The sequence below is a fragment of the Mycteria americana genome, chromosome 13 (assembly GCF_035582795.1).
Source record: "Mycteria americana isolate JAX WOST 10 ecotype Jacksonville Zoo and Gardens chromosome 13, USCA_MyAme_1.0, whole genome shotgun sequence".
Classification (NCBI taxonomy): domain Eukaryota; kingdom Metazoa; phylum Chordata; class Aves; order Ciconiiformes; family Ciconiidae; genus Mycteria; species Mycteria americana.
In genome coordinates this window covers 17376656-17390463 of record NC_134377.1, presented here as the reverse complement: position 1 = coordinate 17390463, position 13808 = coordinate 17376656, and the positions used below count along the sequence as shown (strand labels likewise).

Here is a 13808-nt window from a genome sequence, read left to right as displayed (position 1 = left end):
ACATACGCTGAAAGACAAAGTGAAGAAAGCCATGAAAAACTCAGAGAAACTAGCAAGGTTAAGAGGCATCACAAATATTTCAATTGTGTTCTATGATGTACCCCGGTTGGAAACATCTGGCATGGACACCGACAGGTTTTTCCCCCAGTGCCTATTGCTACTGATGCCTCATCTTTAGAGGGCCTCTCAGCACCATTGCCTCTGAGACAGCAGGCAACATCGTGGGAACTCAAGTACATCTCAACATTTCTAGAAGTATCTTAATTACTAAATATATATTTTTTATTGTTTTTTAAAAAACTTAAAAATCAGAAATCACAATCAGAAGTTAAGCACGTTTGAAGTTCATCATCTTCCTATCAAGTAGATTACAGTTCCCAATATAAGATTTTATTCATTGCTAAATTTCATTGATTTATAACCACCTGCTTTTTCATCATCTTATTTATCCAAATGCCAAATATTTGCCCTTTCTGTCTTTATAAGTTTGTGTACGCAGTTATAGAAAATCCGTTTAATAGATTTACCTAGACTAGTATTTACCAAATACATCCATTTTAGATCTTAAATAGAACTCCAGCACCCATGTCTCCCCATATTTCGCACCCTTTCAACCAAGAATATCACTAAAGTTGTCCATCAACACTTTTAATTGATGAGGTGTATCAGCTCTCCAGCACAGCAGTTTCCACGCCTGTCCCCAGATGCCCTACACACTGCAGCAGTCCTCTCTCTTCTGACCATATCCTCAGTTCCCTACATCTGCTGGTACACAAAAGGCAGAATGTTCCATCACTGTTCTGGAGGTAAAAGGGGGTCCAACCAGCCAGTCACTGCCACACGGCTGCTGGACAGGCTGTACTCACATTCCTTTGCTGTTCACGTGTTATGTGGACTTGTTAAAATCTTACAGTTTGGAGATGCATTCCACATAATATTTCCACTTACAACAAAGTCTTTTGTTAAGTTTTTGAATTAGGAAAAAAAGCACCATTAGGGATCAAAATTTCTAGTTACTATGGGAACAGTGTAGAATGGTAGGCTCTTTCTGACTATGATTTTCATCTATGGGAACACATGCTTTATAAAGAACTTTCATCCCCAAGCTTTATAAAGAACTTCTCATCAAAAAAACAACACCACAAAAACACGACACTTGGAACCCACTTGAATATTTGGTACATTTTTTCTGTTTATTTTGGGCATTTTTTTAAAGCAGGTCTCTCTCATACTGCCATATTCAGAAGTTAAAAAAATAACTTTGGATTTCGGGGTATGGAAGAAGTAGTTTGCTAACTGCGTCTTGGAAAGGTAGACATTTTAGAAATTTACTTTAAAAACTCAAAATACAAACTTACATAATCACAGAGTTTAAATAGGTTATTTAAAGTTAGGAGGATAAGCAAGGAAGCATAAGCATTATAAGCATAAGTCACAGAACCGTATCATATTCTTTTACCCGTATCCAACCTTGTTTGACTGTTTTGATGAAGATAAGTTTTAGAAACACAAATGACAATGCCAGCAGAGAGAATAGTTGCATGGAAATAATCCATTAAGTAAAGACCTTTTCCCTCAGCAGCTGTGCCTCCATTAATTAAAAAACTCTAAGCAACAAAGCAAAACTATTATGACAAAACGTGCTCTGAACAGGTAAAAATTCGAAGTAGTCAGATCACAGGAAGGAACACATTTGAAATATCAACCCATGGCCTACACGTCCCACGCCATTTCGTATTCCACATTTTGCTTGATTCCTGACCAAAGTAGTATACGCTAATATGGTGCTTCACAAAATAAACATAAGCCCTTAAATCCATGCAAAAACACACACAAACTGAAGGCTAACACAAAGTGGTGTGTGTATTGCAGCCTCTTTATAAGGATGTATCATTCATCAATTTTAACTAAAATTTACAAAGCAATGATCCCCCCTCCACCCTGTTACCAGGAAAACTACTGGCATACATGCTTACAAAGCCAGAAATATGTTTCATAGAAGGATATCAACAACCATAGAAAATTAAAATATTTTATATGTGAACATGTATGGCAGCTGAAAACAAATGTTAGAGGCATGATAGAGCTCTGCAGACAGCAAATTTGGCTTCTCTTTTTGGCCCTGCCACTGACTAGCCACAAATCTGTAGGAAAGTTACTCTTCCACCATACTGCAAGAGAGAAACAAGTCCAATACTTGGAAAGCTCTTCATACAGTCTATCCTATGCTAAGAGTGCAGAGCAAAACAGTAGGTGAAAGAGTAGCTTGTGGCCTATACCTTACCCTAAACCAATCTGCACCATCTCCCAGTTCTAACAGAGAGGCTTTTAAACTTCCAAAAAGTGCAGACATGGGGGCTGCTGTTCAGTGAGCTCCAGGGATTGCAGTCAGTACAACACATGTTTTCTCACAAAAGACCCTAGATATCATCTATCTATCCTACAATAAAAACATACAACTTCTGAAGGTGTACAGAGAACAGGTTACCTTTACAAAGATAAAGAGATTAAAATCTGCTAGTCTGGGTTTTATGTTTGACAAACAATTTAACACAGTGGGAAACAATTTTTTCCAGCATTAGGGCATCTGATTCATCTGTGAATGGATGATCACCCCCTCTTTTAGCATGTAGCTCCTGGGAAGTGCTGCAAAAAGCCACATGCTGCCCATAAAGAAATACCTACTGGAGAGTCACAGGGAATAGAATGAGAATATCTCTAATTTGGGCATATGTTTGCTCTTCTTTTTCATTAGATGAAAAATAGATGCCAGCTGGCACTAATTCATAGTATCAGCAGCACATTATTCACAATTTCTTCTATAAAGTAGAGGGTTCCTGGGCATTGTCAGTGTCTAATAGAAAAGTTAAGAAAGCAGAACCTAGCCTCCTTCACACCTGCTCAATCTCTCACTCATTCTGAACATATTTCAAGGCATCTTTTCTAATTCACTCTGCCAAAACCCTTCATCTCAGTAGCGATAATTTCTTCACAATGTTTGTATATCTAAGGGACTTTTAAGTTAGTTAACGGTTTGCTTTTTCTTTTTTTTTTTTTTTAATATGAATAACTGCAGGACTGACAGTTCTGTAACCCCCAGGCACGTAATTTGTAGTTGAGATATGTACATTTGGAGAGGGAGAAAAGAAAGAATAAGTACAACACAGCTCAGACTGAAAACAAAAGGTGTTAAACTGAACCTTGGGAATATTTATAATAGAAACAAATCCGACAGAAACAAACCTTTAACAACTCCCTCCTTCATTTGCTAGGACACAGCCTGATAAAGCACAGAAATGCTACTGTAGCCCCTGCAGGCTTATTTTGACTAAATCTCAGGAATGCAACATATAAACACTAGACTCCCACATTACACTGTTACAACTTGCATTAGCGGCAACTGGACAAAAGCCACATTTTCACAGAAAAATCTTGCAGGGATAAATCTTATGTTTAGTTTTTGTGTGGGTTTTGGTGTTTTTGTTTTGTTTTTTTTAAAACAATTTGCTCACATAAATCATGGTCTCAAAATTCAAGAGGTGACTGATATACTACAAACAACAGCAAATTTACTTTCTTTTTTAAAGTGTACCAAGGAGCCTTATTTATCTGTTTGATGTTTAGCTTAATACAGTGCATTTTTTATATTAGAAAGTCACAACCATGAATGGCAGCTCTGTTTTCTTTCAAAACACCAGTATTATAGTTTCAAGCCTCTCTTTCTTATATATACTTTGCTTTTTCTAGAATTGCTCAATAGAGAAAAGAAAAAAATAGTATTATCTGACTTTCATGCTAGCAAATGTGCATTTCCTATCACAATTATTTGCATCAGGAAATTGTTCTGTAGCACAATGGTGATTCAGACTCTTACTGTGCTATGTCCTGTAAAAAACAAAGACTATGGCATTTTAGTATTTCCATTAAAAACAATTTTTTAGTTTTTCAGTTAAACAATAGCTCCCAAAGCGTAAGAAAAGGCAAAAGTAACCCAATTGTCTCATCATATTTTCTTTTGTTATCAGAACTGCCACCACTTAAGAGAACATAAAATTATGTTGGAGTTTCTTTCCTAATCAAAGAGCAATTTCACATATACCCGTAGCAAAGAATAGGGACAGTACAGCCTTCGTTTAAGTTTATGCTGCCCTCTTGTGACTTCCATGTATAATTGCTAGAGCAAACAAGTCACCTTAACCTAAGATGGTGAAAATTCATATTTAATTTGATTTTAGAAGGGAATTTCGGGGGGGAGGGGGGGAAGGGAATCTATTAGTTACTAATGAAGGTTAGTAGTGTGATGTTGACACATAGCAAAATACATTCTCAGAAGGAAAACAGAAGGACAGAAAAATTGGTGTATAAAAGGCAATTTTAAACATTTTTCACCTTCCCATAAAGAAACAGTATGAATGCCAGCATCTGTTAAAACCATGGTAAGGTAACTCACGTTTTTCCAGGAGATTCTTTTAACCAGAATAGATCATCACTTGTGATTCCATACTCCAGTGCACCTGCAATCTATGAACACATACGTAAGATCTTGAATCTACAATGCAAGTACCGGCAGCAAAGAAAGCTAATAGCAACTTGGGCTGTATTAGCTGAAGTATAGCCAGTAGACCAAGGGGAATATATCTGGGGTTGTCCAGATATGTTATCCAGTCTCCATCTTTGGAGATTTTCAAAACCAGACTGCAAAAAGCCCTCAGCAACATGATCTGACCTCACAGCTGACTCAATAGCTGACCCCAGCCTCCTTGAGCAGGATGTTGAACTAGATGACCTCTAGAGATCCCTTCCAACCAGAATTACCCTACAGCTCTAAGCAACATCAACATACTAAATTGATGCAAATTGTTTTCTACAGAAATGTTTTTCTGAAAAGCCTGTGCTTTATATAAAAGACAATTTTTCACGACACAAGTACAAAAATCTCTCATGTGTTACTTTATATTTACATTCTTTATTCTCCAAACATTCATTATTACCTGCAACAAAACCAGTAAAGCCATTGGAGTTGTCAGACGGCAAGTGTAACTTACATGTGTAGGATATTTTGGTCTTCCTCCAGTAGCAATGACAATATTCTCTGCAGTAACGATAGTCTACAAACAAAAAAAAAAAATCAAACCCAAGCATTTGAAATCCTTTTATCTGGCTTTAGATTTTATCTATGTACAAACGAGTGATAAATGAGAAAGCTGGCACTACCACCTGCTATTTATATGACATAATAATCAGCAATGCATTAAAAAAAGGATGGAGATAAAAAACTGATACACGGAGGAGTTTCTCCTACACATTCTCTATCAGTTTTTGTTTTAATATTAAGCCTGCAACTGTTCCTATACTGGACAAGAGTCTGATGACTACTTGGAAGCAACAGTTATGGACAAATGGCAGCTTTTTAAAATCAATTTTTGCTTAGGACAAAATACACAGAGACCGCAGCAAGTGAATTCTGTCTCTAAGGTCTGGAGTTAAGCTACCTCAAAAGTGGCATGTTTTTAGAAAATGCTAGGCATCTACCCCCAAAAACTTTTGCTCTCTCAAGCTGATATTAACCAGTAACATTATATAATTATCCTCAAAAAGGTATTAAAAATGCATGTTCAGTCTCTTGTTAAATACGCAGAAATGGCCACCATTCTGTTACATGACCCAGTTGCTCAAAGCTGTGCATTCAGTATAATTGCCTCCCACACACAATTTTGTATTAGAAAGCTAAGCAGCCTTACAATTTATCTGAAGGAGGAAAACAAGTCAGACTGATCTAATGCCCAGAGCAATAAGGAGATGTTGGTCCTCTTTATGTCCCTGTAAGCATCTATCAAAGCAGTATGACTCTGACAAAAAAAAAAAAAAAAAAAAAAAAATCTTTTGTCTCAGCATTTGCATCTGCAAAGAAAAAGTAATGGCATCTAACTGACACGTTAGAGAATGGTGACTCAGCAGACAACAGTCAAGTTCATAAATGCCTTCTCTAGGTGGAAAATGCAAATCTCCCTCACCAAAACGATACTGAATACCTAAAGCAATTTGCAAAAGTACAATCTAGCTCCCAGTTGACCTGAAAACCAGCACATGAAGACCCGAAATGTTTGAAGTGACTGATACTGCAGAAATCAGCACAGCAGCTCACCTCTTTACCTGCTTTTGTTAAACCACGGATTGTATGCGGATCAGAAAAACTCCCTCTCATGTTGAAATATTTCACCTTCCTGTTTAGAAGAAAACAGCAACATAAATGCACACTTAATGAAGAATAGGAATGAAATATGGCCAGCTACTTTTTCCACATCTGAAGTGCTAAAAAGGATAGCAAACAGGCACAGAAAAGTAAAAGGAAGAAAGCATCTCATTTAATAGGATTGTTTGCAGCTCTGTCACATAATTTAAGTCATTTAATTCTTGGGTCACAGTTAACTCCCCTATACAGTAGAGTACCTAACCTTGTAACGTGCTTTGTGATCAGGTTATTGACCTCTACAAATGAAACATTTTCCACTAGCCATAGCATTACTATTGCTATCTATAACTATGCTCTCATTTGAGAGCACACAAAAGTGACTCAGCAGGAGTCACAAGACTAGTACCTGTTAAATGATGTATTAATATAATTTCTTTATAAAAGGAACTGCATGCTGAAAAACTTGGAACCATTTCTGCACTGCAAGCAAAAAAATTGGCTGCTCTAGTATAGTGTTATCTGTGGGCTTGTACGGCATATAAATTTGGGTGGACAAGCTTGAAATTATCTCGAGAAACCCTGACTACTTCATATTAATGCAAAACCTCTCCAGATTAAAGACAGCATTCCCTGATCACTACACTGTTAGAAAGCTTTCACATATGGTCATTTTCAACCACTATTTTCCAGAAAAAAAAGGGGGGGAGGAAATCACTGACATTGGCAAGGGCATTTACAGTCCTGAGACGAAAGGACTTACAAACTCAAAATACTAGCTCTAATGAGAAACTCCAAAGGCAATTCAGCAATTCTACAAGGAGAAGAGCTCCTCGACTATGGGAAGAAAGACAAACTTCAAAGTCTTATTTACTTGTCTTGTAGTTGCACTCTGTGTCCCCAGTTCAAGGATTTCACATAATTCTGAATAGCCTGTGCCATCACAGACCTATCACAAAACAAGAAACTGAATATGAAGTCATCACATTACAAATTCAGATTATGCAACTCAAAGATACAGGCAATTGCTAGAAATTAGGAATGTTCTACAGTACTTGTTGTTATGAAAGTAAATTATCAAGTCCAAGTCAACATAATATCTGCCCTGATAAACCAGTAAATACAGTTTTGTGTTTTAAACAAGGAGCAGTCTAAAAAGCTTCATGCAAAATTATCTTCTCCAACTGTACCCAAATAAACATCAACTGGGAAACAGTTGTTACGCATTTGCAGCACATAGGAGTGGATATAGGCAATAATCTTCACCAGGTATGATGAACAGGTTGGGCTATATTCCAGCCATAGTGTTGGGCATCTTTAAGGGCACTGCCTAAAAGGGCTGCTTGATGCATAAGCTTCTTAGGAATGCAGCCAACATTCACACAAGTTCCACCAAGTCCCCATTTGGTTCCTTGGAAAAAGGAAAAAAAAAAAGTAAATGCATTAGGTTAGTGCAGCTTAATGCAATTGGGTTACTTAGAGAATTAGATTGTTCATGCAATTAGTTAAAAAGTTCTGAAACAACACGCAGTTTAGTACCTCCTACAGAACGGTTTCTAACTCTGCTTATATTCATTTGTTTTGATAAAAAACATCTCTACATATTTTTCTTCTAAAATTCAAACCATCTCAAGATGTTTCTCAGAGCCCTGAAGAGCGCCAGTTACTACACATTCACATTTGCTTATTTGCATTTGCAGATCTTGTTTTACATATTGTACATGAAGAGCCTCAATGTGATATGATTCATAATTTTTAGAAATTGCAAATGACATTTTGACAGAGACAATATTCTCACATATTTAAGTCCAAAGTCTACTACAAATGGTAGTATCAAGCACTGCTAACAACCTTAATGTGCAGGCAGAACTGGGACATCATTGGAGAGAATGAGCAGTACAGCAAGCTGGGCTTAAGGACTTTTACTACAAGCAAAGCAGGCAGTGTGGCTTTGGCCTCTTTGCTACCTGCAGCAAGCTGCTCACCTAGGCAACCGTTTTATACACATGTCCAAATATTATCCTAGTATTTCTCTTCCATACCTTGTGGAGAAGGTTCCACATAATCCAAAACAGCCACTTTCCTTCCAAACTGAGCAGCTTTAAACAAAAAGCAATACAAGGTATTTAGGGGAGGGAGAAACACACAAACCTAAACATTTTTAGTAGCACAGGTACAGATTAAGAGTACAGGCGATGACGGCTGGTGGTTTATACTGTCTAACTCAAGATGCCAGACTAGGGACCCAGGCTGCCTATGTAGTCAGCAGATTCTCCAGAAGGCACTTAATAACCCAGACTAGAGCCACCAGCTTCCACCAACCCTAAAAATGCAATATGACCCCAAATGAGACGTTTAAGAACCCTGTGGGCTGTTGAGCATGTTACACTGAGTTACAAAGGGGCAAGGTTCTCTACAGCAGTTAAACAGTTCTTGGAAACAGTCTGAAGGGACTGTTGTTTCAACACATAAATAAGAAACAGTATAATTTTTAAAATACAGTATCTATGGAGGCACTCAGAGTATTTTACAATAACAGTGAAATAAAAGCTTATTAGATCTTCCCATGACAAAAAAAGAAATATTTTTTAAAAGGTTAACAGGAAAGCCAAACAAGATCACCCCACCTGAGGGTGTGAATTAATTTGCAGATTAACTGTATAGAGCTGAGTTAATGATTAATGTGCAGGGACTGAAGTATACTATGTTTCTTAAAAAGCTTTAGCATTTTCAGTAACACTTCTCTTAGTTTCCATAAACACCACTTAAGCTAAAACAAAACTTTTGTTAGTTATTTATACATACAAACCTTGTTTTGCACAAGCAAGACCTCCAGACCCTCCACCAATTACCAGAAGATCATACTCATTCTTTCCTGTGAAGAGCACGTGAAAAAAGAAGGAAAAGAAACAGGCAAGGAGGAAGAGGTATGTAAGAAGGTAAATATCAAAAAGTACACTATTTTTTACAATTGATGATTGCCAATTTGGGTTTTCTTTACTTTACTAGAGCACTGTGTTTTTTCATTGTCCCAAAGCATTCTCCAAAAATCGTTAAACTATCTAGTCCGGTTTTGTGAATGAAATACAGAGAATAAAGGAATCCAAAAGAAGTAAGGAAATGGATTAGGTTTTTACACTATGTCCCAAGAAGCCCCTTCTGCATGATTAGACAGTTGCAACTGGGATCTAGTATGGGTCTTCTGTCTCTGCATTACAGCAGCAAGCTCTATGCATAGATTTTTTTCAGCAGGGTCACCTTATCAGACTCGCAAAGCTTCAGTTGCAATGTAAGGCTTGCAGGGGTGCGGGGGGGCAGTGAGAGGGAAGCTAGCCCCTTCTGCCACCTCAGCCTCACCACAGATCAGCCCGGTCTTCCAGAGCAGTTTTGAAGCGGCAGAAGCCCACAAGCGAGCAATAACTCGTTTCTTAGCAAGGGCATCAGGGCAACCCCTGCTTTCAGAGAGCTGTCAGCGGTTCAGGGAGGACAGCCGAGGCCTGCAGCATCCCCACACCAGCTGTGCCACCTTAGGGGTGGGGGACTTCTCTCGGCAGTTCAGAGTGGGCAGTCAGACTGGGAAGGCTGATAACCCCCGGTCGTTGGAGTTAAGCCTAGAGGAAAGGCTTGGCTGCCTCTCGGGCCGCCCCGGTACCTCTCCAGAAAGCCGCACCGCAGGGGTGGAGGAGGCCTTGCCCACTTCGCAGCCACCCGCGGCCCGGGGACTCCCTCAGCAACTCAGGGGCCGAGGGACGGGCTCCGAGAGAGGCACGGGGGCGGGGGTGGCTCCGAAAGCCGTAAGGGATGGAGGCAGCCCGCCACCCTCCCCGCCTCGGCCGCTGAGGGAGAAGAGTGGCGCCTCCGGGGGAGGCCGGCAGCCTCCGCTCCCCGCAGCGGTCGCTTAGGTAAGGCGCCCGCGGGCCTCTCCCCGCCGCGCGGGTGGTGGGAAGGGCTCGGGGGACCCTCCCCAGGCGCTCTCGGCGTCAGGAGGAGAGGACAGCCCGCTTCCCACGAGGAGAGGCGGAGGCGCGGCCTCTGCCAGGCCCGAGCCCAGCGGGCACCCCGTACCTGAGAGGGCTCGTACCGTACGGCACAGCCCCGACACTCCCAGGAGACGCTCCCGCCTCCGCCACAGCGCCGCCATGCCGTACGGCAAAGGGCCTCCGCGCCGCGCCAGGACCCCTGCGAGGTGACTGAGCAGCGCCTGAGCGGAGGGCGGCGACGCCGGGCCGGTGAGGGCGGCGATCGCTGCGCGGGCCGCCGCATCGCGGGTGCGAGCACGACGCCCGCCCTGCGCAGACCTGAGGGGAGGCGGCGGCCGCCTCCCTGCCGGAGAGAGCGCTCGCCCTGCGCCCGGAGCTGCGGCTGCTGGAGCCGCTGCGGAGCCGCGCGAGGCCTTTTTAGAAGGCGGGCACAAGACTCTGGCGTTAGAGAAGCGCGTTTGCTTTAAAATCGGACGTATTGGAAGGGAAAAACCCCTCACTTTGCTTGACTGGCTTCCCCCCGAGATGCTGCTGCAAAAGGGTTCCGGGAAGGCGTTTTGGGAAAGAAGAGGAACACGACGACTACCCAGAACCTTCACCGACATTCAGAGCCCTGTTTTTTCCCCTCTGAAATCACACCTCCCTTTGTAACAGACACGGTGAGAGGTGGGCTGTCACAGCCCCTTCCTCAGGTGCAGCGCGCAGGCTGAAAATTCAAAACCTCTGAGAAGGTGGTTTGAATAAAGCCTCTCCCTTCCACGAGGTATTACATGCAACGCACGGTGTTTGATTCCTGTGGCTAAGGTATATTCAGCATTGAGAGCAGGCGCTAGGGACTCAGGTCTGAGAGAAGAGGGCTTCCTCAACCAAAATGGCGGGGCCGGGCCCATGCTACACAGGTCAGTGAACTAGACCAGCACAAACAGCTTTAACACATGGTTTAACTGTGGTGGTACAGATGCCTGCACAGGACGACCTGACGGAGCACCTCCGATGCTTCACAGCCTTCTGCAGCGTTTTCTGTCCCTGTGCCCCATGCCAGCTGTTGATTAAACAAGGGCGATGCTGCTGACCTACTTCAGATGGGAGTTGTGAGTTACTAATGCATGTAATGTGTTCTGGCAGCCTAAGGTAAAAGGCCTCAAAGTAGGCATTGATCAAAACAATAACACAGGGAACAAAGTCTTTCTCGTTCAGAAGTGCTCACTATTGGCCTTTACTGAAGCACAGTAGTGACCCTGCCTGCTGCTGTATGTAGTGGGTCGTACGTGATAAACACCACCATAGCCAAATCAGCGTTTTGGACAAAGAATCAGCCGCTTTTTCTTGGGGAGAAGGAGCTGGCGACAGAAAACAGTTCTAGGCAGTCATGGTTCAGCTGTCTCCGGAGCCAGGGCCTGGCTCACAAGGGGGCAGCATCCAACCATTTTGTTTCAGAAACCGTCGATCGTCTGGTCCACAGTTGAGGAGAAATGGCAGGAAATTAAAATACTCAGAGTTTTGTAGAACTAACATCACCTCCAGTGTAGGTCTGATTAATTTTTTTCACTCCATTAATGTATGAAAATACTTGAAACAGGAATTACTGTCACTTTAGTAAATGGATTGATGACTTGTCTGATATCACTGTTAAAAAAAATAAAAGGCAAAAGCCCTCTCTCCTGCCTCCTGCAGCACTAATCAATAAATCGCTAGAAGCACTCTTACCTACTGCAGCAGCAGTAGAAAGACATGACTAGAGTGTACTGAGAGGCCTTTGAATTAAAGAAACCTCAAGCATATTCAGATATTAATCTTTTATGCTCTTCAGGTATATGCATGCAAAGTTGTTTCATCTGTTCATTTTAGCCACTATTCTGAATTGAATGAGGCAGTGTTGCGCATATGCTCTTCACACAGCATTTAGTTCAGATGCGTAGGATCAAGGGGAGAATTAAATCTCCCCAAACACAAAACAAGTTTTATGTGAAGAAATGTTCCTGTAGCATTATGCTGTTTTGCTAATAAGGAAAGGCCTTAAATGTAGCAAAGGTGTTGATAGAAAACATTACCTTTAAACAGCACCTACAGTGGCAATTTAGGAAAGAATTGATGATAAATTTGGAGTAATGCTTCTAAACTCTTTTAAGGATAGGATCTTGGCTGTGCCCACTGTTACAGCCACATCGTACACTTGCATTACTGATTGCTTTCATTATTTTAGATTCTAAGTGAACCACAGCCTACGCAGCAGTGGTGAGACTGTAGCTTCTTTTAGATGTTTGTGTGTTCCTAAACATATCAGCACACACCCTCTCTTTTCTAGCTTGAAAGTGAGTCAGTTGCTTTCACTTGGCATCCTACTTAAGTCATCTGGGAACCAGAATTATCCCTAGCTGCTGCTGCTGTGCCGCTGGCCGACCATGTGAAGCTGGGGTGTCACCAGCCCTCTGGCTGTATCTCACAGCTAATGATAAAGCACTGTGCAGTTCCACAGGCTAAGGCTTTCCCATCAGGACCGCCATCTTCAGAAGAAAGTACAAAGTCTGTGTAATGCTACTCTGCTTGTTCTTGCACATTCTCACAAGCTTGATCACTGAGACCGATAGAGGTAAATATCAGCAATGAGGAGTGGGTTTTGCCCATGGTCACAATATCAATAAGAGGAGCAGCCGCTGATGTTTGCTGCAGTCAGCACGGAGCAGGTGTGTCTGCGCTACACTTCAAAAATCTTTCTCCAGGACCAGAGACAGATCCTGTTTATCAGGTGTGGTTTCTAATGTGTCTTTGGCTCATCTCCCATAGCTTTCTACTCTCTTATTTTAATTCTTTTGTGGTTAGCATTAAGCTGATCAGAATAATTAGTGTTATACATTTGTTTACACATATATATAATATATATCTGAATTTCTTTTAAGAAAGCAAGCATTAAGTCCTTTAGTGGCAAATACATTCTAGTATCAGGAATCATTTACATGAAGCATTGTGATTCTGCGATGAAAGCGTGTTTTTTCAAAGGTTGGGATTAAAAAAAACTTCTTACAAGATAGCTATCACACCTAACATCATATTTCCACAGAATTTTGTCAGTGGTAGCTAGTCATATTTAAAGTCATAAATTAATTTAATAGATTAGATGTGGTTTGGTTTATTTCCAGGGGGAGATGTTTATTCTATGTACTGTAAACAGTGTGGTATTAAAAGGGCAAAGGAAACACCATTGTAATACGTTTCAGAATGTATATAAATGCATTCAACAAAAGTAGGGGTTTTGTAAGGCATGAATTGGTTCTGCTAACAGGCAGACTTTCTCCTTTTGAATTTATTGTAAGGACAGCTTGGAATTCTGTACTTTTTTTCCTTCATATGAAATACCTTTTGTTACATTTATCAATGGTTTACTTAAATTCTTCCTCATAAAGACAACCAGGACCAAATACCTCTTCTACCTAACATTTTAGAAATTTTGACTTTTCAAACACATCTTCTTGTCTTTCCTGTTTTTCTGGCATGGTTTACTTTATGCCTTATGTTCCCAGATTAGCAACCTGGCAGGGTGGGGGAAAGAAGAGAGGTGTCAGGTAGATGCCATCTTTGGAAGTCATCACATTGTTTCCTTTTTTAGTGGGTGGGGTGGGAGATGGATTATATCAGAGGCT

The 13808-nt window shown here is 41.2% G+C and overlaps 1 protein-coding gene across 2 annotated transcripts in view; it reads right to left on the bottom strand.

The window, feature by feature from the left end:
- TXNRD2 (thioredoxin reductase 2) overlaps nt 1-10529 on the bottom strand; it is a 39400-nt gene extending 28871 nt beyond the window's left edge. The window contains exons 1-8 of one of the 2 annotated variants that reach the window (XM_075516553.1): nt 10272-10529; nt 9000-9065; nt 8233-8289; nt 7457-7601; nt 7065-7139; nt 6146-6224; nt 5046-5108; nt 4451-4521 (exon numbers count right to left, since the gene is read on the bottom strand). In XM_075516553.1, the coding sequence (XP_075372668.1) occupies nt 4451-4521; nt 5046-5108; nt 6146-6224; nt 7065-7139; nt 7457-7542 (374 nt within the window). In that variant the 5' untranslated portion in view covers nt 7543-7601; nt 8233-8289; nt 9000-9065; nt 10272-10529. Of the gene's footprint in view, nt 1-4450; nt 4522-5045; nt 5109-6145; nt 6225-7064; nt 7140-7456; nt 7602-8232; nt 8290-8999; nt 9066-10255 lie in introns of both variants that reach the window. The other variant, XM_075516552.1, reaches the window with a different exon arrangement.
- Nucleotides 10530-13808: the final 3279 nt, after the last annotated feature.